At 34.6% G+C, this 24242-nt stretch overlaps 1 protein-coding gene across 1 annotated transcript in view; it reads left to right on the forward strand.

Annotated features, from left to right (window-relative positions):
* The window catches only part of PSD3 (pleckstrin and Sec7 domain containing 3), a 553196-nt gene that overhangs the window by 204598 nt on the left and 324356 nt on the right, over positions 1 to 24242 (forward strand). The window contains exon 11 of the mRNA XM_047092318.1: positions 15653 to 15742. Within this exon, the coding sequence (XP_046948274.1) occupies positions 15653 to 15742 (90 nt within the window). The remainder of the gene's footprint in view (positions 1 to 15652; positions 15743 to 24242) is intronic.

Consider the following 24242-nt stretch of genomic DNA (forward strand, 5'->3'; position numbering starts at 1 on the left):
AAAAAAATACCCTTCTTTCCTTTTAAAGGTGCCCTCTAAATTTTTTTATTACAAGTTTAAGTAGCTAAACATAAAAAGAATTTTTGATGTGGTTATTAACTATTGGCATTAAAATATTCTTTCATTAGCATCTAAAGGTCTTATTGAGGGGAAAGTACTTCCAAATGACAGTAAGGACTTCTGAAAATCTGGTCCTCCAAAAATACAATGAGAATACTTGCAAAAAGTGGTAAAAATCACTGTATTCAGAACTGTAGAGATTAACAGAAAGCTTGCAACAATCTGAAGAGTATTTATTGAAGAAAACAAAAAACAGCTGAAGATCCATAAGAACAGTAAGATTTGTAGTGTTTTAACTTGCTCTATTACCATCTCCTCTCCCCAACTCCAGGTAATCTTGAAAACATATAGTCTCACAATCAGAGTAGCTGTGAAAACCAGAAGCCTAGCATTCACTGGAATGGGCAGTGGGGAACTCCCTCAAAAACCCCATTCCCAGGGAATTGTCATTACTCAATTTGTCTGGCGGCTCACTGGAAAATCCTCACTTGCAGAGCTTGTCTTTCTTTGATCTGACTGGCTCATTCAGTAAAAAAAAAGTCTTTTCCCCAGAGCATTTGACAGTTCACAGTTGTTAAACAATACTGCTGCATTAGGTGCTAGTAACAATTGGGCAAACAAGAGGCCGACCAAAAAACTTAACAGGAAGAGCTGGGAAATAAGGCATACTGGTAAACTCTGACATATTCTTGGGAATCTATGTCCACCTTCCCAGAAAAAAACCTGAAAAGACCCTAAGCTCATACTGCTGACAATCCTTGAGATTCTGCATAAACAGAAAGTGAAGACTACAACAGATTTATAAACTGTCTCCTGGTGCATTGAAGGTATTCCTTAACATGTACACACAACCTCATGGCAAGACTGAGATACTTATTCGTTCAAGACATTTAAGGAAATGTCTGTCCAATAATAAGCTGATTACTGAGTTTACGGAGTAGAGACTTTCATGGGTCACATACAACAAAAATTATTTCAGGAAAAGCCACTAAACAAACAATACAGTAACAACAAACGGGGGGAGAAGGACAAATCTGATGTACAGAGTTACCACATTATTTACAATCTCTAGTTTTCAACAAATAATTATGAGACTTGCAAAGAAATAGAAAAGTATAGCCTCTATACAATCAAAGATAGCAATCAGAAACTGTCTCCAAGGAAAGCCAGACATTGGACTTAAAATATTAGAAAAATGGATTAAAAGCATTCAACTGTGTGCATTATAAAAGAGACACATTTTAGATTCAGAGACCATAGGTTGAAAGTTAAAAAATGAGAAAGGAAGTACCAAGTAAACAGTAACGAAGAGAATTGGAGTCTCTGTGTTAATATCAACCAAATATACTTTAAGACCAGACATACTAGAGACAGAGACATTTTATAATAATGAAAAGGTCAGTCCACCAAAAGGATATAACAGTTCTAAGTGTAGGCACCTAAAATACTGTCCCAAACTAACTGGATGAACAACTTACAAGTGGAAAGGAGATAATATGCCCAAAATCAGAGCACCAAAATATATAAAACAAGTACTCACAGAACTAAAAGGAGCAATAAACAACAGTACAGTAATAGTTGGGGCCTTTAATACTCCACTCTCGCCAATAGATAGATGACCTAGACAATCAGTAAGGAAATGGTGATTTGAACAATACTGTCCACCAAATGTTCCTAGGAGACATATGCAGAATATTCCATTCAACAGCAGTAGAATACATATTCTTTTAGAGCACATGTGGGACATTTTCTAGGATAGATCATTGCTAGGCTGCAAAACAAGTCTCAAGAAATAGAAGATGATAAAAATTATATCAAGTGTCTTTTTTGACCACAAATTTCAGAAAATAAAAATAGAAATCAAAAACAGGAGAAAAGCTGGAAAATTGACAAATGGAAGTTAACAACCAGTGGATCAAAGAAGAAATAAAAAAGGAAATAAAAAAGTATCTTGAGACAATAAAAAAAAATGGAAACACAACATACTAAAATTTATAGGATGCAGCATAAACAGTTCTAAGAGAAAACTACAGCTATAAGCATATATGTCAAGAAAAAGAAAGATCTCAAATAACTTTATACCTCAAGGAACTAAAAGAAGAACAAGCTAAGCCCAATGTTAGCTAAAGAAAGGTAATAATAGAGCTAAGAGTAGAAATAAATGGGATAGAAAATAGGAAAATAGAAAAGATTAACAAAACCAAGAGTTGGTTCTATGACATGATAGACAAAATTGACAAACCTTGAAGTAGAATAATGAAAAAAAAGAGAGACTAAAATAAAATTACAAATGAAAGAGGAGACATTATAACAGATACCTCAGAAATACAAAGAATCATAAACTATTAACAATCATACTCCAACATATTAGACAACCTAAAATAAATGGATCTATTTCATACAGCCCGCCAAGACTGAATCATGAAACAGAAAACCTGAACAGATCAATAATGAGAAAGGAGATTAATTCAATATCAAAAACCTCCTAAAAAAGATAAGCCCAGCACCAAATGGTTTCACTGGTGAATTCAAGCATTTAAAAAAGGATTAACGCCAGTCCTTGTCAAACTCTTCCAAAAAATTCAAGAATAGGAGGGAACATTTCCAAACTCATTTACAAGAACAGCATTACCCTGATACAAAAGCCAGATAAGAACACTGTATGAAAAGAAATTTACAGGCTACTGATGAATATAGATGCAAAAATTCTCAAAATACTAGTAAACTAGATTTAAGAGCACATTAAAGGAACACACACTGTGATCAATAGGGATTCATCTTTAGGAGGCAAAGGTGTTTCGACATCTACAATTCAATAAATATGATGCATCACGTTAATAGAATGAAAGATAAAAATTGTATAGTCATCTTAATAGACCCAGAAAAAGCATTTAACAAAACTTAATACCCTTTCCTGATAACAATTCTCAATACATTGATTATCGATGTATGCCTAAACAAAGGCCATATCACTGCTAACATCATACTCCGTGGTGAAATGTTGGAAGTTTTGCCTTTAAGATCAAGACAAGGGTTTTCATTCTCACTACTCCTATTCAACTTAGTAATGCAAATCCTAGCCAGAGCAATCAACCCATCAAGGAAAATAAAATAATCCAGATTGAAAAGAAAGACATGAAATCATTTGCAAATGACATGACCTTAAGTATAGAAAACCATAAAGACTTCACACACACACAAATGTTAGAACTAATAAAGGAATTAAGTTAATATTCAAGATAAAAAGTCAATATACAAAAACCAGTTGTGTTTCTATATACTAATGAGAGAATATCTGAAAAAGAAAAAAATAATCCCAGTCACCATAGCACCAAAAACAATCAAATACTTAGGAATAAATTTAACCAAGGAGGTGAAAGATCTGTCTGTACACTGAAGGCTAGATGACATTGTTGAATGAAATTGAAGACACAAATGGAACAATGTCCCATGTTCATGATTGGACTAATTAATATTGTTAAAATGTCCAACCTGCCCAAAGCCATCTATAGATTCAATGCAATTCCTTATCAAAATCTCAGTGGCAATTTTTACAGAAAAGGAAAAACAACCCTAAAATTTGTATGGAACCACAAAAACCCCACATAGCCAAAGCAAACTCAAGAACAAGGAACATAGCCAGATGCAATCACATTTCTCGATTTCCAACTATACTACAAAGTTACAGTAATTAAAACAGTATGGTACTGTCATTAAAATAAACACACAGACCAATGGAACAGAATTGAGAGCCCAAAAATGAACTCACACATATGCAATCAACTAATACTTGACGAGGGAGCCAAGAATACTCTATGGGGAAAAGATAGTCTCTGCAATAAATGGTGTTGGGAAAACTAGTTATCCACATGCCAAAGAATGAAACTGGATCCCTATCTTAAACAATTCACAAAATTAACTCAAGAATGGATTAAAGACTTATATATACAAGGCCTGAAACCATAATATCCTCAAAGAGAACAGCAGGAAAGAAGCTCTTTGACATTGGTTTTGGAGATAATTATTTTAATCTGACACCAAAGCAAAAGCAATAAAAGCAAAATAAGCAAGACTATATTGAACTAAAAAGTTTGCACAGCAAAGGAAACCATCAACAAAATGAAAAGACAGCCTATAAAATGAGATGAAATATTTGTAAATGATATATCTGATAAGGGATTAATATCCAAAATATATATGAAACTCCTACAACTCAATAGCAAGAAGAAAATTGAAATTGAGAAAGGAACTGAAGTTTTCAAATAAGATCTATACAAATGGTCAACAGGTACGTGAAAAGTTGGTCACCATCACTAATCATAAGGGAAGTGCAAATCAAAACTACAATGAAATATTACCTCACACCTGTTAAAATGGCTATTATCAAAAAAACAAGAGTTAACAAGTGCTGGTGAGGATTTGTAGGAAAGATAATCCTTGTACAATGTTGGTAGGAATATAAATTTGTGCCTTTTATTTTGTATGTATTGTATTGAAGATTCTAATCAGAGTAATAAGGCAAGAAAAAAAAGTATCAAGATTAGAAAGGAATAAGTAAAATTATCTGTTTGCAGAAGACCTGATCTTGTATATAGAAAATTGTATATCTACCAAAAAATAAACACTATTAGAATCTCAAAAACAAGTTCAGTAAACACTGCAAAATAAAAGTGGAATATATAAAGATCAACTATATATATTATGTATCAGTAATGAATAATATGGAAATGAAATTAATTTTATATATGGTAACATCAGAAATACTAAGATACTTATGAATAGACTTAACAAAATAAGATAATACATTGATGGTGAAAAATACAAAACATTGTTCAAAGAAATCAAATGGAAAGTTATCCCATGGTCATGGTTTGGAACACTTAATGTTAAAGTGGCATACTCTCCAAAATGATCTTAAGAGTCAGTACAATGTCAAAATCCCAGTTGGCCTTTTTTTTGAGGGGGGGGAGCAGAAATTGATAAATGAATCCTGAAATTCGTGTAGCAATGCACAAAAGAAAAGAGAAATAACTTGGAAGATGATACAAAGCTTACTACAGAACAAGACAAAGAAGACACAAATAAGTTGAAAGCCTTCCCATGTTCATGGATTGGAAACAATATTGTTAAGATCACTCAAGGTGATCTGTAGATTCAATACAGTTTGTATGAAAATCCCAATGAAATATTTGCAGAAATAGAAAAAAAAATAAGCCTAATATTCATATGAATTCTCAAGATCAGAGAGGAAATAAATAAAATAGAGACTAAAAGGACAGTAGAAAAAAATCAGTGAAAATGAGAGCTGGTTCTTTGAAAATATAAACAAAATCAATAAACTCTTAAGCTAGATCAACCGAGAAAAAAAGATAGAGGACTCAAATAAAATAAGAAATGAAAGAGAAGTTACAAGTGATACCACAGAAATGACAAGAGACTACTATGAAAAATTATATGCCAACAAGATGGACAACCTAGAAGAAATGAACAAATTCCTAGAAACATACAATCTCCCAACACTGAATATGAAAAAATAGAAATTTTGAATAGACTTTTACCAGTAAGGAGATTAAAACAATAATCAGAAACCTCTCAACAAATGAAAGTTCAGGATCAGATGGCTTCATTGTCAAATTCTGTCGAACATTCAAATAATATTTAATATTCTTCTCAAATTCTTCCAAAAAATTGGAGAGGAGGGAGCCTTTTCCAACACATTTCACAAAGCTAGCATTATCCTGATAAAAAACCCAGACAGGACACCACACAAAAAGGAAAATTATAGGCCACTACATTGATGAACATAGAAACTAAAATCCTCAACAAAATATTAGTAAACCAAATTCAATAATATGTTAAAAGAATAATACACCATGATCAAGTGTCACTTATTTTAGGAATACAAGGACAGTTCAACATCTGCAAATCTGTGATATATCACATTAACAAAATGTAAGATAAAAATCACGATCATCTCAATACACACAGAAAAAGCATTTGATAAAATTCAGTAGTCATTTATGAGACAAACTCAACAAAATGGGTATAGAGGGAACATACCTAGACTTAATAAAGGCCATATATGACAATCCCAGAACTAGTATCATACTCAACAGCAAAGAACTGAAAGCTTTTCCTCTAAGAACAGGAATAAGACAGTGTTGTCCACTTCTGTCACTTTTATTCAACATAGTACTGGAAGTCCTAGCTATAGCAGTTAGACAAGAAAAAGAAAAGGCATCCAAATCAGAAAGAAGTAGAACTATGTTCACAGATGTCATGCTACTACATATTGAAAACCCTGAAGACGCCACCAAAAACCTGATCAGTTGGAACTGATAAATTTATTCAGTAAAGTTGCAGGACACAATATCAATATACAGAAACCCATGGCATTTCTCTACACTAATAATAAAACATCAGAAAGATGAATTAAGAAAATGATCCCATTTACAATTGCATCACAAAAAATAATATATCCAGGAATGAATTTAACCACAGAGGTGAGAGATTTGTACTCTGAAAACTGTAAGACACCAATGAAATAAATTGAGGATGACACAAATAAGTGGAAAGATATTCCATGCTCATGGATTAGAAGAATTACTATTGTTAAAATGTCCATGCTACCCAAAATAATCTACAGATTTAATTCAGTACCAATCAAAATTCCAATGGCATTCTTCACAGAAGTACAACAAGTAATTGTAAAATTTGTATGGAACTGCAAAAGATTCTGAATGGCCAAAATGAGCTTGAGAAAGAACAAAGCTGGAGGTATCATGCTACCTGACTTCAAACTATAATACAAAGCTATAGTAATCAAAATATGTCATTGGTATGAAAATAGACACACAGATCAGTGAAACAAAATTGAGAGCCCTAAAATAAATCCATATTTATATGGACAATTAAACCACAACACAGGAACCAAGAACATGCAATGGAGAAAGGGTAGTCTCTTCAATAAATAGTGCTGGGAAAGCTCTACAGCCGTATGCAAAGGAATGAAACCAGAACTACTGTCTTACACCGTATACAAAAATTAACTCAAAATGGGTTAAAGACTTGAATATAAGACCTGAAACCATAAAATTCCTAGTAGGAAACTCCTGGGCATCAGTCCTCGTGATGTCTTTTTGGATGTGACTCCAAAGACAAGAGAAACAAAAGCAAAAATAAATAAATAAATAAATAAATAAATAAATAAATAAATAAATAGACTCTACGATACTAAAAAGCTTGTGCACAGCAAAGGAAAATCATCATCAAAACAAAAAGGCAACCTATTGAATGTGGGAGATATTTGCAAACCGTATATCCAATAAGGGGTTAATATCCAAAATATATAAAAACTCATGCAGCTCAACAACAACAACAACAAAAAACAAATAACCTGATTCAAAAATGGATAGATGATCTGAATAGACATTTATCTGGAGAAGACATACACATGGCCAAAAGGCACATGGGAAGATGCTTAGCATCATAATTATTAAGGAAAATGCAAATCAGAACCACAGTGAGGTATCACCTTACACCTGTTAGAATAGCTATTATCAAAAAGACAAGAAATAAGTGTCAGGTGGGATGTGGGGGAAAGGGAACCTTTGTACACTGTTGGGATTGTAAAATGGTATACCCACTATGGAAAACATTATGGAGATTCCTCAAGAAATTAATAATAGAACTACCATAAGACCCAGCTATTCTAATTCTGTAAATTTTTTTGAAGAATATGAAAACACTAATTCAAAAAGATGTATTCATCCCTATGTTTGTTGCAGCATTATATATAGTAGCCCAGATATGGAAATAGGCTAGGGGTCCATCAGTAGACAAATATAAAAACAATATGTAGTGTTACTGATCTTAGCGCAGAAACTCACAGTTTTTCCCCATTGAGGATGATATTAGTGGTGGGTCTTTCATATATGACTTTTATGATCTTGAGGTATGATCCTTCTATTCCTACTATTTTGAGGGTTTTTACCAAGAAAGGATGCTGTATTTTGTCAAATGCTTTTGCTGCATCTATTTAGAGTATCATGTGGTTCTTGTCCTTTCTTTTTTTGGTGTGATGTGTCACATTGATTGTTTTGTGGATATTGAACTAGCCCTGCATCCCGGGTATAAATCTCACTTGGTCGTGGTGAATAATTCTTTTAATGTATTGTTGGATCCAGTTGGCTAGTATCTTGTTGAATATTTTTGCATCCATGTTCATAAGGGAAATTGGTCCATAGTTCTCCTTTTTAGTGGGATCTTTGTCTGGTTTTGGAATCAAGGTAATGTCGGCTTCATAGAATGAGTTTGGAAGTTTTCCATCCATATTTGTTGGAACAGTTTTGAAAGAATAGGTGTTAACTCTTCTTTCAATGTTTGGTAGAATCCCCTGGAAAGCCATCCTGCCCTGTCTTCTTGTTTATTGGGAGATTTTTGATTATTGATTCAATTTCTTTACTGGTTATGGGTCTGTTCAAATTTTCTATTTATTCTTGTTTCAGTTTTGGTAGTTTATATGTTTCTAGGAATTGGTCCATTTCTTCCACATTGCCCAATTTATTGGCATATCATTGCTCATAATATTCTCTTATTATTGTTTATATTTCTGCAGTGTTGGTTGTGATTTCTCCTCTTTCATTCTTGAGTTTATTTATTTGGGTCTACTCTCGCCACTGTTGCTCAGCACAGAATTGGAAGTCCTAGCCTCAGCAGTCAGACAACATGAATAAAAGGCACCCAGATCAGCAAGGAGAAAGTAAAATTTTCACTCTTCACAGATGACATGATAATCTATATGGAAAACCCAAAAGATTACACCAAAAAACTGCTAGAATTGATACATGATTTCAGCAAAGTCCCAGGATATAAAATCAGTGAACAGAAATCAGTTGCATTTCTATACACCAATAATGAAGCAACAGAAAGAGAAATCGAGGAATCAATTCCGTTTACAATTGCACCAAAAACCATAAAGTACCTAGGAATAAACATAACCAAAGAGGTGAAGAATGTATACACTGAAAACTATAGAAAGCTTATGAAAGAAATTGAAAAAGACACAAAAAAATGGAAAAATGTTCCATGCTCCTGGATTGGAAGAACAAACATTGTTAAAATGTTGATACTACCCAAAGCAGTCTACATATTCAATGTAATCCTTATTGAAATAACACCAGCATTCTTCACAGAGCTAGAACAAACAATCCTAAAATTTGTATGGAACCAGAAAAGACCCCACATAGCCAAAGCAATCTTGAAAAAGAATACCGAAGCTGGAGGCATCACAATCCCGGACTTCAAACTGTATTACAAAGCTGTAATTATCAAGACAGTATGGTACTGGCACAAAAACAGACATCAGATCAACGGAACAGAATAGAGAACCCAGAAATGGACCCAGAAATGTATGGCCAACTAATCTTTGACAAAGCAGGAAAGAATATCCAATGGAATAAAGATGGCGATGGGACAACTGGACAGCGACATGCAGAAAAATGAACCTGCACCACTTTCTTACACTATACACAAAAATAAACTCAAAATGGATTAAAGACCTAAACATAAGACAGGAAGCCATCAAAATCCTCGAGGAGAAAGCAAGCAAAAGCCTCTTTGAACTCAGCCGCATCAACTTCTTAGCACATCTCCAGAGGCAAGGGAAACAAAATAAAAAATGAACTGTTGAGATTTATCAAGATAAAAAGCTTCTGAACAGCAAAGGAAACAATCAGCAAAACTAAAAGGCAACCAACAGTATGGGAGAAGATATTTGCAAATGACATATCAGATAAAGGGTCCAAAATCTATAATTAACTTATCAAACTCAACACCCAAAAAACAAATAATCCAGTGAAGAAATGGTCAATAGATATGAACAGACACTTTTCCAAAGAAGACATCCAGGTGGCTAACAGACACATGAAAAAATGCCAACATCACTCATCATCAGGGAAATAGAAATCAAAACCACAATGAGATACCACCTCACACCAGTCAGAATGGTTAAAATTAACAACTCAGGCAAAAACAGATGTTGGTGAGGATGTGGAAAAAGAGGGTCTCTTTTGCACTGGTGGTGGGAATACAAACTGGTGCAGCCACTCTGGAAAACAGTATGGAGGTTCCTCAAAAAATTAAAAATAGAATTACCATATAACCCAGCAATTGCACTACTAGGTATATATTCAAGGGATAGAGATGTACTTCGAAGGGGCACATGCACCCCAATGTTTATTAAAGCACTATCAACAATAGCCAAAGTATGGAAAGAGCCCAAATGTCCATCGACAGATGAATGGATAAAGAATAGGTGGTACATATATACAATGGAGTATACTCAGTAATCAAAAAGGATGAAATCTTATCATTTGCACCAACGTGGATGGAACTAGAGGGTATTATGCTAAGTGAGATAAGTCATTCAGAGAAAGACAAATATCATATGACTTCACTCATATGTCGAATTTAAGATACAAAACAGGTGAACATAATGGAAGGGAAGCAAAAATAATATAAAAACAGAGAGGGAGACAAAACATAAGAGACTCTTAAATACAGAGAACAAACTGAGGGTTGCTAGAAGGGCTATGGGTGGGGGGATGGGCTAAATGGGTAAGGGGTATTAAGGAAAACACTTGCTGAAATGAGCACTGGGTGTTATACATAGGGGATGAATCACTGGAATCTACTCCTGAAATCATTATTGCACTATATGCTAACTAACTTGGATGTAAATTAAAAATAAATGAATAAATAAATAAGAATATATAGTATATTCAATGGAATATTAGTCATAAAAAGAATGAAATCTTGCCATTTGTGACATTATTGGACTTTGAGAATATTATCCTAAGTGAAATAAGTCATATGGAAAAAGACAAATACTGTGTGATTTCCCTCATATATGGAAAGTAAAAAAATAAGTGAACAAACTAAAGAAAACAAACTCATAGGTACAGAAAACACAGTAGTGGTTACCAGAATTTAAGAGGGTTAGGGGGTGGGTGAAATGGGTAAAGGGGGTCAGCTGTATGGTGATAGATGATAATTGGACTTGTGTGATCATGTGGTAGTGTATGCAGATGTCAAGTTATACACCTGTACACTTGAAACACGTATCACATATATATGCATTTGGCATGTATATACATACATGTATACATATATACAAGAAAGTACTCTATGATTCCCTTTATGTGAGCCATCTAAAGCAGTCAAATGCATAGAAACAAAAAGAAAGTAGAATGATTGTTACTATAGGCTCAGGGGGTGGGGAAAGAAGGGTTGTTTTGTTTTAATTTTTTTAACATTTATTTTTGAGAGAGAGAGAGAGAGAGAGAGAGAGACAGAGCATAAACAGGGGAGGGTCAGAGAGAGCGGGAGACACAATCTGAAACAGGCTCCAGGCTCTGAGCTTTCAGCACAGAGCCCTATGCAGGGCTCGAACTCACGGACCACGAGATCATGACCTGAGCCGAAGTCGGATGCCTAACCAACTAAGCCACCCAGGTGCCCCCAGCGGAGTTGTTTTTTAATGGGTATAGAGTTTAAGATTTGCTATATGCAATAGTTTTGGAAATCTGTTTTATAGCCATGTGAATATACTTAACACTGCTGAATTTTACACTTAAGTATGGTTATGATGGTAAATTTTTTGCTATGTGATTTTTAGCCACAATAAAGTGCAATGACAAAAATAACTTACTACAAAGCTATAAGAATCAAGAGCGTATTATACTGGCATCCAGTCATACATCCAGATTACAGTAGAATTGAGAATTCATAAGAAAACCCTTATTTTTATGGTCAGTTGATTTTCAACAAGGATGCCAAGATCTAAAGGTATAAAATTTTTGGAAAACATAGAGTAAATATTTCTGACCTTGGATTAGGTAATAATTTGTTACATTCGACAATAAAAACACAAGTAGTAAAAGAAAAAAAAAACTCTGATAAATTGGGTTTCATATAGATCAAAACTTTTTGTGCTTCAGACAACACCATCAAGAAAAGACAACCTACTGAATGGGAGAAAATATTTGCGAAGTATATATCTGATAAGGAGTTTTATATCCAGAATATATAAATAACTCCTACAACTCAACAATAAAGACAAATGACTCAATAACAAAAGGGCAAAGGATTTGAGTAGGCATTTATTCAAAGAATATATACAAATGGTCAATATGTGGATGAAAGATGCTGAACATCATTAGTCAGTAGGGAATTACAAATCAGAACCACAAGATTGCAATTCATATCTGCTAGAACTGGCTAAAATAAAATGGACAGATAAATGTTGGTAAGGATGTAGAGAATTGGAACTCACACTTCTAGTGGGGATGTAAACTGGTGTGGCCTGTTTGGAAAAAAAATTCTGATAGTTCTTCAAATGATTAAACACAGAGTTACCATATGACGTAGCAGTCCCACTCCTGAATTAAATACATAGGAGGAATGAAAACATACGTCTAGTCGGGGCGCCTGGGTGGCGCAGTCGGTTAAGCGTCCGACTTCAGCCAGGTCACGATCTCGCGGTCCGTGAGTTCGAGCCCCGCGTCGGGCTCTGGGCTGATGGCTCAGAGCCTGGAGCCTGTTTCCGATTCTGTGTCTCCCTCTCTCTCTGCCCCTCCCCCGTTCATGCTCTGTCTCTCTCTGTCCCAAAAATAAATAAATGTTGAAAAAAAATTTAAAAAAAAAAAAAAAAAGAAAACATACGTCTATGCAAAAACTTTACACAAATATTTACAGTAACATTGTTGATAATAACCAAAATGTGGAAACAGTCCAAATAGCCATCAGCTTATAAATGGGTACACAAAATTTGGTATATTCATACAATGGAATGTTGCCAATAAAAATAAATATTGATACATGCTAAAATATGGACATACCTTGAAAATAATATGGTAGATGAAAGAAGCCAGTCAAAAAAAGGCCACACTTTATATGATTCCACTTATGTGAAGTGCTCTTGCATAGGCAAATCCATACAAATAAAAAGATCATTAGTGGTTGCCAGGAGATGAGTATTGGGGATGGGAGGAGAGATATGAGTACTGACTGCTAATGGATATGATTATCTTTTAGGGTGATAAAAGTATTCTGAATTTAGATAATGGTGATGGCTGTACAACTCTATATGTGTATTATGAATCACTGAATTATATAATTCAAAAGGATGAATATTATGTGAATATCATTTCAGTAAAGCTAGTATTTTAAGAAAGTTTCAGTGAGCTGACACTCCTCCTTCATCATGTTAAAAAATTAACTCTCTTTATTTTACTTTTTCTCCTAGTAGTTATAATTGTTTACTTTTCCATAGTTTTTTTTTTTGTATGTGTGTGTTAATAGGTTTTTATACTTGGGAGACTTTTATTGATTATTGTTTGATATGTATTTTTAACAAAAACTGTATAAACTGAAATGAAAGTTTCATATCTATTTTGATACCTTTGATGACTATAATACTACAAGTATTTAAATATAAATTGTTCTTCAAGAAAATTTTGTTATTAACAATACAAAATTGAATAAAAATGATGTTACAAGTATTTGAATTCACATCATATATTAAAGAACATTTTGGTTTTTAACTAATGATTAAATTATGCCCTCTTTTGGTTTGGTTAAAAGCAAAGAATTGGAAGCTGTCTGACTTGGAAAAGACATTATTCATTCATTTTCTCAAATCCTCAGAACATAACCAAAAACACCATGTCAAGTCATATCAACATTACTATTAAATATACTTGTTACTTTTTACCTTGTTCTGATATCTTTGATAAAGACTGGGAAGGTTGAGTTATTGTGTTTTTCACTATAGTGTTGTGAAACTATTTTTTATTAAAGTTTCTGTGCTTTAAGTTTTCATCAAAACTTAGGGCTAGAGATTTAACTTACTTAAATTATGGAAATATCTACCAAATTCACTGGCAAAACCATTTTTCATTGTTAAAACATTCACTCAATCTTTCATATGCATTCTGACTATTCCCTCTTTGCTAATGGAAGAGGCAAGGTTTTTAACAAAAGTTATTCAGCACTTTCACTAAAATTAATTAGATAGGATGGGTTGGGCTATTTGTTTCATGTCTTAAAGTAGAAGAGCAGTTGTGAGAGGGGAAGTGGGAAGTGATTACTTTTAAGATACACAGGTGTATATGTTCCCAGGCATATCTGTACTTTTGAAGTTAAAGTGTTGTGTATATAATCTCTTAAACGTATCCTTGGCTTTGTATCCCTTTTAAAATCTTTGTTTCCTGGAATATTTTTCCTCAACTTGAAGGCTAATGTTCTACCCCACTCTTAGTCTTTCATGAAAAATAACCTCGTGGAACATACATTTTATTTGTATGCATATTGTGTACAAGGATATTGATATGCTGGTACACTTCCTGTTCACTTGGACCACATTTTGGCAAAGACCACATTTTGCCTGTGCCTGTTGTGGACAGATTTCTCTTGGTGTCCAGATTGAACCTCTGAATCCTTCACGACTGGTGGCTCTTACTAGTTGACTAGAGCTGGCATAAAAGACACTTCTCTTTCATACCACCTTTATTAGTTTCCTCACTCTGACATATTTGTATCTTCTTTTTTTGTAGTTTAGATATCCTAATTACATTTTACTTTTTTTCATTTTGTTTATTAATGTGATTTTTTTTATTATTGAGCTTATCCTTCAATCAGTTTGGAAATGTGTTTGGAAATAATTTTCCACGAGTCTCTTGCATTTCTGTACATTTTGTGAACAGAAGCTTTGGTTGCCTTTGTTCTCGTCTACTTTTACACATTTTTTTCTATAGTGAGCAGCTTTGGAATATATAATGACTAGAGAGCAATATATAAGTTTGCTTATTATAGCCTTGGATGATATGAGTTGGTTTGTTCCTTTAGAGCAAAAGTGATAGGCTTATTGCCCATTACAGTTATTCAGATTCCCACATCTCAGGGCTCCTTTCCTGTATCACAACCCACCACGTGTGCATATCAACTGTCCCGCTCAGGTTCTCTGAGAATTGGGACTCTGGAAACTGGAGCAAGAAAATGCTGTCATTTTGGTTACTCCTGTTGTTGTAATAAATGCCTGTGCCTCTGACTCAGGACACTTATTACTTCATCTGGTAACGTGAGATAGTGATAGACTAGTTTGTTAGCGTGAAAGTGGCTAAAATCTCAGAGCCTTCACAGTTCTTGACAATATGTAGGAAATACAAATAAGCAAATAAATAGCTACCAGAGTTCAGCTCAGAAATGTCATTTTATCCATGTTTTTCTTTAAAAACTAACATATATATCATATGTATAAATGTGGCATAAATTTCTCGGATTTTTTTCTTAGGTTAAAGTAAAGGTTTGGCATAATTCTGCTATTTATATTTAATGACTGTTTTGAAAGCATAATAAGCCATCTGTTTCTCATATGCATATAAGTTTGTATTATATGTATATATGGATATATACACATATATGAGGGGTGTGTATTCATGGTTTGAAAAACCAAATCAATCTTGCTTTGCTTAATCATGTTTTTAAGAATTCCATGTGTGTCATGATGATGTATTATTTACCTCTGTTCCAGAATATTGGAAAGAAGATGACCTGCCAAGAGTTCATTGCAAACCTCCAAGGGGTAAATGAAGGTGGTGATTTCTCCAAGGATCTACTGAAAGTAAGTATTGAAATATTGGTTTTTAAAATATGCTTGTATGTATCTTTCTGCTTATTTTTAAATATAAAATAGATAGGCTAAGGACCACTTAAGTATTTGGTTTTTGCTTTTGGTTTTGGTGATATTTCTGTTGGGCCTCATCCTTGATGTGTCAGACTGCAAGTACCCTTTAATGAATTAATGCTAAAAGTTCACATTATAATCAATAATACTGAGATAATAAGTAGATTTGGAATAATTGGTGATTCATAGTGGGAAGTTTTTGATTCATTTGCAAGTGTACTGTCAGAACTTGAGAAAGATCACAAAGGTATATTCACTATGGAAAAGAAAAAAAAAACATTTACATGGTATAATGGAAGCAGTTCTGACTGTATTCAGTCCCTAGTTACAGAGCCACTTAGGTTGTCTATGGAAATGTAAGTAATTGCAGAATATCTGAATTATTTCTACTTGGCTTTATTATTGGTAACAATCAGCATGCTTTTCCCTATCAGATTTTCAAGGAGACAACAAAATCAGCTTTGGAATTCATAACATTCTATAGCAGTATAGATGAGATATGCATTTGATTAAATACAAAATAGTGATTGATAATAGATGTGAATATTTTAGAAGTTCAGGATAAGATGTGTATGTTCACAGATTTCTATTTGATTCTAGCGTTCTTTTCTAAAACTTTGTACATATGTAGGCTTTGAATTTGCTAAGGAAACACATGTGAATCATGGTATAATCTTTCTCTCTCAAAAATAAACAATAAAAAAAAGAAATGAGAATTGACAGGAAAAATTTTCACAGTGAACCTTTTAGATTTTATTCGTAGGCTTATGGTAACATGCATGACTGTGGATGAATTATTGGGCAGATTTAGAGCATGTGTGATGGAGCTATCTGAAACCAAATGTAGTTAACATACAGTCCAGTGGCTGCCGTTCACCTTGGGTAAACATATGTTCTTTGATTTACTTTGCCAAGAATTTGCTGGATGACTTGTTATAGTTGGGACTATATTGAGATCCTATTTATAAACCTCAGGGGAGAAAACATGTATTATACTCTTTTTTATTTACTGTAGGAAGATGACAGTGAAATAACACCGAAAATGACGGTGGCATTTAGCATGGAAATTGCCAGGTAAAATACTGATTCCCTTTGATAGCAAACCTCAGCCACTCACCCACCTAAGATGAGGGTTTTCCCTTTCAGTAAGCATCTGGATTTTACTGCAGATTTCAGTCAAGAAAAGGTTTTCTTCAAACCATTTTTGTTTCATTTCTCTTTTTGATGTGGCTCTCCTTTTTTCCTTCCCTGCCCTCCTTCTTCTTCCCCCTCCTCCTTTCCCTCCCTTACTTCCTCTGTTTCAATTTATATATGCCTTTTCCTTTCTCTTTTGTTTTTCTTTTTGTCTCTCTTCTTTCTTCTCTCTCATCTCGCTCTCTCAGACTCTCTCCCTCACTGTCTTTCTCAGTGGCTATCTCATGATTCTCTTGAGAGATAAATTAGTAGGTGGAATTCAAGTTAATATTTGAACTTTTGTGGAAAGTGATTATACACATGCCATACAGACAGATAACATACCTATATACAGATAAACAGAAAACACTTGGTATCATCTTACAAGGTTTTGAGTAACCTAACTCCTTTACACCCCCTCTCCAACTTAAAAATTACAGGCATATACAACATTCAGTTTAATTTATTAGGTAACATGAATAGAGTTAAATGGATTGAACTGAGGTTTTCATTGATACATAGTGATATTATTACTTTTAGATTTCTTTGGATCAAAAGTAGCATTTGTTATTTATTTTTGTTTATTAATTTAGAGAGAGAGTGAGAGAGAGTGTGAGCATGGAAGGGGGCAGAGAGAGGGAGAGAAAGAATCCCAAGCAGGCTCCTTGCTGTCAGCACAGATCCTGATGCAGGGCTTGGTCTCACAAACCGTGAGATCATGACCTGAGCCAAAATCAAGAGTTGTATGCTTTAACCTACTGAACCACCCAGGCACCCCAGGATCGAGAGTAACAATTTAATTTATGTCTCTTCAGATTTCTTTGGACCAGTAGTAACATTCCAACTATGGTTAGATAGTAGGGAATATTTATTGAAGGCCTACTATGCGTTCAGTGGGGGTTGTGGATTTGGAGAACTAGCTAGAACTAAATGGACTCCTGTCCTCACAAACTACTGAAAAAGATGGATGGTTCTTTTTCCCTTAAATGAATAGTTATTCCATATTAAAATTAAAATATAAACTGTGCTTGTTCTCAACAGAAAGTTACCAAAGAAGATAAACTGATAAACCTTAATGTATTTATTTTTTAAAATTTTTAACATTTATTCATTTTAGAGAGACAGAGCGCCAGCAGGGGTGGGGCAGAAAGAGAGAGGGAGACACAGAATCTGAAGCAGGTTCCAGGTTCTGAGCTGTCAGCAGAGAGCCTGACCAAGGCTCGAACTCACAAGCCGTGAGATCATGACTTGAGCTGAAGTCAGATGTTTAACCGACTGAGCCACCCAGACACCACAGCCTTGAATGTATTTAAATGTATGAAAAATGAAAAATTTATCTCAAGGCTTTAATTCAGAGACTTAAATTAATATTTTGCTTTAATTTTGCCTTGGACTACGTTAAAGGCATAGATGATACATTGAGCTCTTTTTCACAGTTTACAATTCCACAGCAGTTTTCCTTTTCACTCAAATGACCTAAACAGATAAATGAATGCTTTGTGCAAATAAGTATGTTTCCCTTGCAAGTTGCTTTGAGTATAAATTCTAGATACCTATAGTATAAAGTAGAATAATTTGGATACCAAAAGACAATCAGTGATAAAATATTTAATTTCTTTGAAGTTGAAGTCTGGCTGGGAGGATGTGATATTTGAGATAGGCCTTTGAAATATAGGTACAATTATACTAGTTGACTTATTTTGGTTTTTAGTTAGATTATTATTCTGTTTCACCTTCCACCCCCTTTCTCACCCATATAAACATTAATGTTCCCTGTGGTAAGTACCTCTCCTTATTATTTCACCAAATCAAGACAACACTTCATTTAACAAAATCTGCCAAGCCATCTGTCATGTTTCACGGCTGCCCATCCCAACACTTGGATGTGGTTTGTGCTTAAGCATCCTTAGGACGATGTGGAAAAGAAGGGAAAATGGATATTCTGCTTTTAGTTCTGACAGAATAAGGCATTCCTAAGATTTTATAATAAGTAATAAAACCTTTAAGTACATGAATAGAGAGGGATGAGAATGTAGAATGTGGGCCAGCTCTGGATTGGAGGCTGAACTTTCTGAGAGACATTATCACGTGGTGATTATGATTATGGACTTGGGAGCTATACTGACTGGGTTCTAATCCCAGCTCCTGCTGAGGGATCATAAGTAAATTCACTGAAACTTAGTCCCTTGACTTCCTCTTCTGTGAAATGGGAGATTTTATTAGTACCCATCTCATCAGTTGTTTTAATAATTGAATGAGTTACTATATAAAGCCTTTAGAGTCCAAACATGTAATAAATGCTATATATGTTAGATATTATATATTTTTATTTAAAATATTATTTTCTTTGTTACCAGCTTGAAGTAGACTGGGAAGGGCCTACATCCCTTTCTTCCAGGGTTTGGATCTAAGGTATTTTTACAACTACTAGGACCAAGTAGTTTTTACAACTACTAGGGCTAATTAAGATTAGCTTTAATGCACAAGACCTCTATTGCCCATCCTTTTTTAGCCTAGGCATACACATTCTCTTGCTGTTTCAAAGGAACTGTCTGTGAACTTAACTTTGAGTATTTCCTCCTTTTGTGGTAAGATTTTTAACTGTCATTTATGGCTTCCTTTCTTTCCAAAGACTTGTTGTTTCTACTTTTGCACTGTTGGTGGAATTGCAGACTGGTGTAGCCACTCTGGACAACAGAGTATGGAGGTTACTCAAAAACTTAAAAAACAGAACTACCCTACAATCCAGTAATTGTACTACTAGGTATTTACCCAAAGGTTACAAAAATACTGATTCAAAGGGGCACATGCACTCTGATGTTTATAGCAGCATTATCAGTAATAGCCAAACTATGGAGAGAGCCCAAATGTCCATTGCTTGATGAATGAATAAAGAAAATATGGTGTATATATATACAATGGACTATCACTCAGCCATTAAAAAGAAAAAATGAAATCTTGCCATTTACAATGATGTGGATGGAGCTAGAGAGTATTATGCTAAGCAAAATAAGTCAGAAAAAGACAAATACCATATGATTTCACTCATATGAGGAATTTAAGAAACAAAACAGATGAACGTATGGGAAGGAGGGAAAAAAGAAAAAGTGAGAGAGAAACAAACCAGACTTTTAAGGATAGAGAACAAACTGAGGGTTGATATAGGGTGTTGGGGGGGAGGGCCTAAATGGGTGATAGACTTTAAGGAGGGGACTTGTTGTGATGAGCACTAAATGTTATATGTAACTGATCAATCATGAATTCTGCTCCTGAAACCAATGTTGCCACTGTATGTTAACTACCTAGAATTTAAATAAAAAATTAAAAAAAAAAAAAAGACTTGTTGGTTCTGAAGAATCAAAATTTTCCACAAGAAACATTTGTTCCATAAAGTCTGTGTTAACATTGTGGAGACACTTGAAAATGAACCTTGGTTAATCCTGTATTTTCCTTGCCTTTTTACCTTGTTAACAACAGGTTATTTCTTCTCGACTTTATCTCTCTTGCCACGCTTTTATATCTTATATTTGGCTTGGGTCTTTGAAGCTACAAGGGTGGTGGTCCCGTACCTTCTTACTTAGGACTGTGTGGAGAAAACATAAGAGAGCAGGTGGGCATCTAGCAACCTTTCTTTTTTCCCGCAGAGTTTTAGACACTTCAAATAATTCCCATCTCCATTAATATCCCAGGATTATTTGGGGATCTTTAAAGAGAACAAGAACTAATTTGCTTCCTCAAAGGTTCTTCCAGATTCCAGGACCAGTTTAAGTTTGGTCTTAAACTGTTCTGTAAGTTTTATTTCATCTGAGTTTCCTGTGAATCTCTATTCTTGGCTATAACAGAAAAGCCACATTTTTATCTTCAATCTATTCTGCTTTCCATTTCTAATCCTGTGATAATCCTTCATTTCTCATTATATATGGGGGAAACACAAGAACTTTGGGTGATAGCCACAAGTTATTTAAATATTTAGAAGGAAAGTAGCCATTTCAAAATACATTTACATGAAAGCGGGGACGAAGTAAAAAGAAATGAGGCAGAAGAAGGAGCCAGTGAAAAGCGTCATAGTGGAAGGTCAGTTATTGGGTGCATGATTGCATTTTGGGTAGATCCAGACTGAAGGTTTCTACAATGAAACATGAAACCCTAGTTGTTTTCTGTCTCAGCTTTCTTATTGCGACGTACCATTTGATACTCAGATAAAGTTCTTTATATTTTTATCATTGTCATAGTTAAGTCTTTAATTTTCTTTTTTTCTTGAGCAGCAAATGAATTCAGTAGGTGCCAATGGGAATTAGGGGAAAAAATAGCTAGGGGCACCTGGGTGGCTCAGTCGATGAAGCATCCAGTTCTTGATTTCGGTTCAGGTTATGATCTCACAGCTTGTGAGATTGAACCCTGCGTCTGATAGTGCGGAGCCTGCTTAGGATTCTCTCTTGCCCTCTCTCTCTGCCACTCCCCTGCTCTCAGGCTCTCTCTCTCTCTCAAAACAAATAAACTTCTTTTTTAAAGAAAAAAACTAGCTAAAAAATCTTCTTTAAGAATTTTTTATATCATCTTAATGATGGAGAAGGTAGAATCAACAAGACACCCAAGTCTCTCAACATGATTCTAATATAAGTAAAACACAAAACTGAATACAATTTGTAGAGTGTTTTGAAACATACCTCCTTTGGGGCGCCTGGGTGGCTCAGTCGGTTGGGCATCCGACTTCGGCTCAGGTCATGATCTCGCGGTCCGTGAGTTCGAGCCCCGCGTCCGGCTCCGTGCTGACAGCTCAGAGCCCGGAGCCTGTTTCGGATTCTGTGTCTCCCTCTCTCTCTGACCCTCCCCTGTTCATGCTGTCTCTCCCTGTCTCAAAAATAAATAAACGTTAAAAAAAAAAAAAAACATACCTCCTTTGCCTCCTTTTAAGTCTGCTTTCATACACAAATAGCTTAATAATAGCTCCAGTTACAAGGCATTGTCACTGGAAATCATTAAAAAGCTAGGTAAATAAATCTTTCTTGGGCAAGTCAATAACACGCTATCCTTTCAGGCTATTGCTTGTGATTAGATGTTTGAGTTTAGAATATTCTTCAGAAATTTAATTTTTCAGGTGGAAATTTTTGCACCTATCTCCTTTCTTGGGAATTTATTAACCTTGAAATTAACTTTCAATCTCTTAAGGGAAGACCAAAAGTTTTCATTCTCTCAGGTGTGTAGTTAACATGCAGTGTGCACGTGTGTGTGTAAAGATTGTGGGGTAGGGGGGAATGCCAGTTAAATTGATAGAACGTAAATCAGTATACCTAGCTTAGTGGAATTCATGTGCTTCATTTCATTAATGGAATGGTAAATAACATAGTGAATTAAATTATTACATATTGTATTGGTCAGAATCCCAATAAAAATTGTTATTCAGATGTGTTTGTTTTCCCTTAGCTTTCACAAAAGACAGAATTTAGGTGAGGTTCTTTTAAAAGAAGTTTCTGAGGATATACAGGTTACCTATGTCCAATCCTTTATTTATGTATTTGGCTGAAAGTGTTATGTTTTGTTCTAAATGTCGTTTTCTTATTTGGTATTCTAGGGAAGAATAATTTGTGACAATGATGGAGAAATTAGCCAGGAGGGTTGCGTTTAAACAGAGGTTTAAAGGTTAGCAAAGAAAAAGGTTTGCGAAGAAAAATACATCATGTTTTATTTTCAAGTTTTTATTTAAATTCCAGTTAACATACAGTGTAACATTAATTTCAGGTGTAGAGTCTAGTGATTCATCACTTATATACAATACCCAGTGCTCATCACAAGTGCCCTCCTTAATACTTATCACCCATTTAAACCAGTCCCCCTGCCCACCTCCCCTCCAATAATCCTTAGTTTGTTCTCTATTATTAAGCGTCTGTTTCCTGGTTTGCCTCTCTCTCATTCTCTCTGTCTCTCTTTTTTACCCCTCCCCACCATGTTCACCTGTTTTGTTTCTTAAATTCCACATATGAGTGAAATCATATGATATTTGTCTTTCTCTGGCTGACTTATTTTGCTTAGCATGATACTCTCTAGATCCATCCATGTCATTGCAAATGGCAAGATATCATTCTTTTATGGCTGAGTAATTTTCCATTATGTATACATACACACACACACACACACACACACACACACACACACATGCATACACACACAAATACACATCACATTGTTATCCATTCACCAGTCAATGCACATTTGGGCTCTTTCCATAATTTGGCTATTGTTGATAATGCATGTATACATTTGAATTAGTGTTTTTGTATTTTTTGGGTAAATACTCAGCATGATTACTGGATCATAGCATAGTTCTAATTTAACTTTTTGAGGAACCTCCATACTATTTTCCACAGTGGCTGCACCAATTTGCATTCTTACCAACAGTATAAGAGGGTTCCCCTTTCCCTGCATCCTTGCAACATTTCTTATTTCCTGTATTATTAATTTTAGCCATTCTGACAGGTGCAAGGTGGTATCTGATCGTGGTTTTGATTTCTGTTTCCCTGATGATGAGTGATATTGAACATCTTTTCATGTTTCTGTTAGCCATCTGTATGTCTTTTTTGGAAAAGTGTCTATTCATGTCTTCCATCCATTTCTTCACTGGATGATTTGTTTTTTAGGTGTTGAGTTTGATCAGTTCTTTGTAGCTTTCTGATACTAACCCTTTATCTGATATGTCATTTGCAAAGATCTTCTCCCATTTGTAGGTTGCCTTTTAGTTTTGTTGATTGTTTGCTTTGCTGTGCATAAGGTTTTCATCTTAATGAAGTCCCAATAGTTCATTTTTGCTTTTGTTTCCCTTGACTAGGAAATATAAAATTGTATCGTGAAGGTTCAAAACCATAAGGCTTTGCAATGACTAACAGTTGTATTTAAGGGTAAACAAACAAACAAAATCAATCAGCCATTAGACATAGTGGTGATTTTTTTATAATCTCAAACCCCAAAAAGTACCTGTTTTACACAGTGTGACATCAAGAGCTGTAAGGATTTTTCTTAAAAAGAGAGAGAACAAAACCAGCCCACTTCACTTCCAGAATTCTGTTTATCTGTCTAATTTGACCCTTTCAGCAGGGAGAAGATTAAAAATTTAATACTGAAAATTGCCCTACTTTTCTTTATCCCAAAAAGCTGGCCTTATGCAACATCCTGTACCCCGACTACATAAGCCATTCTTGCTCCCTACTCTTTAATCTTTACTTCCAGTGTTATCACTGAGGACAAATATAACTAGAGAAATCTGAACAAA

Source organism: Lynx rufus, unplaced genomic scaffold (assembly GCF_022079265.1).
Source record: "Lynx rufus isolate CCGP_SWC_20201006 ecotype Redwood Valley unplaced genomic scaffold, mLynRuf1.p SCAF_3, whole genome shotgun sequence".
Classification (NCBI taxonomy): Eukaryota; Metazoa; Chordata; class Mammalia; order Carnivora; family Felidae; genus Lynx; species Lynx rufus.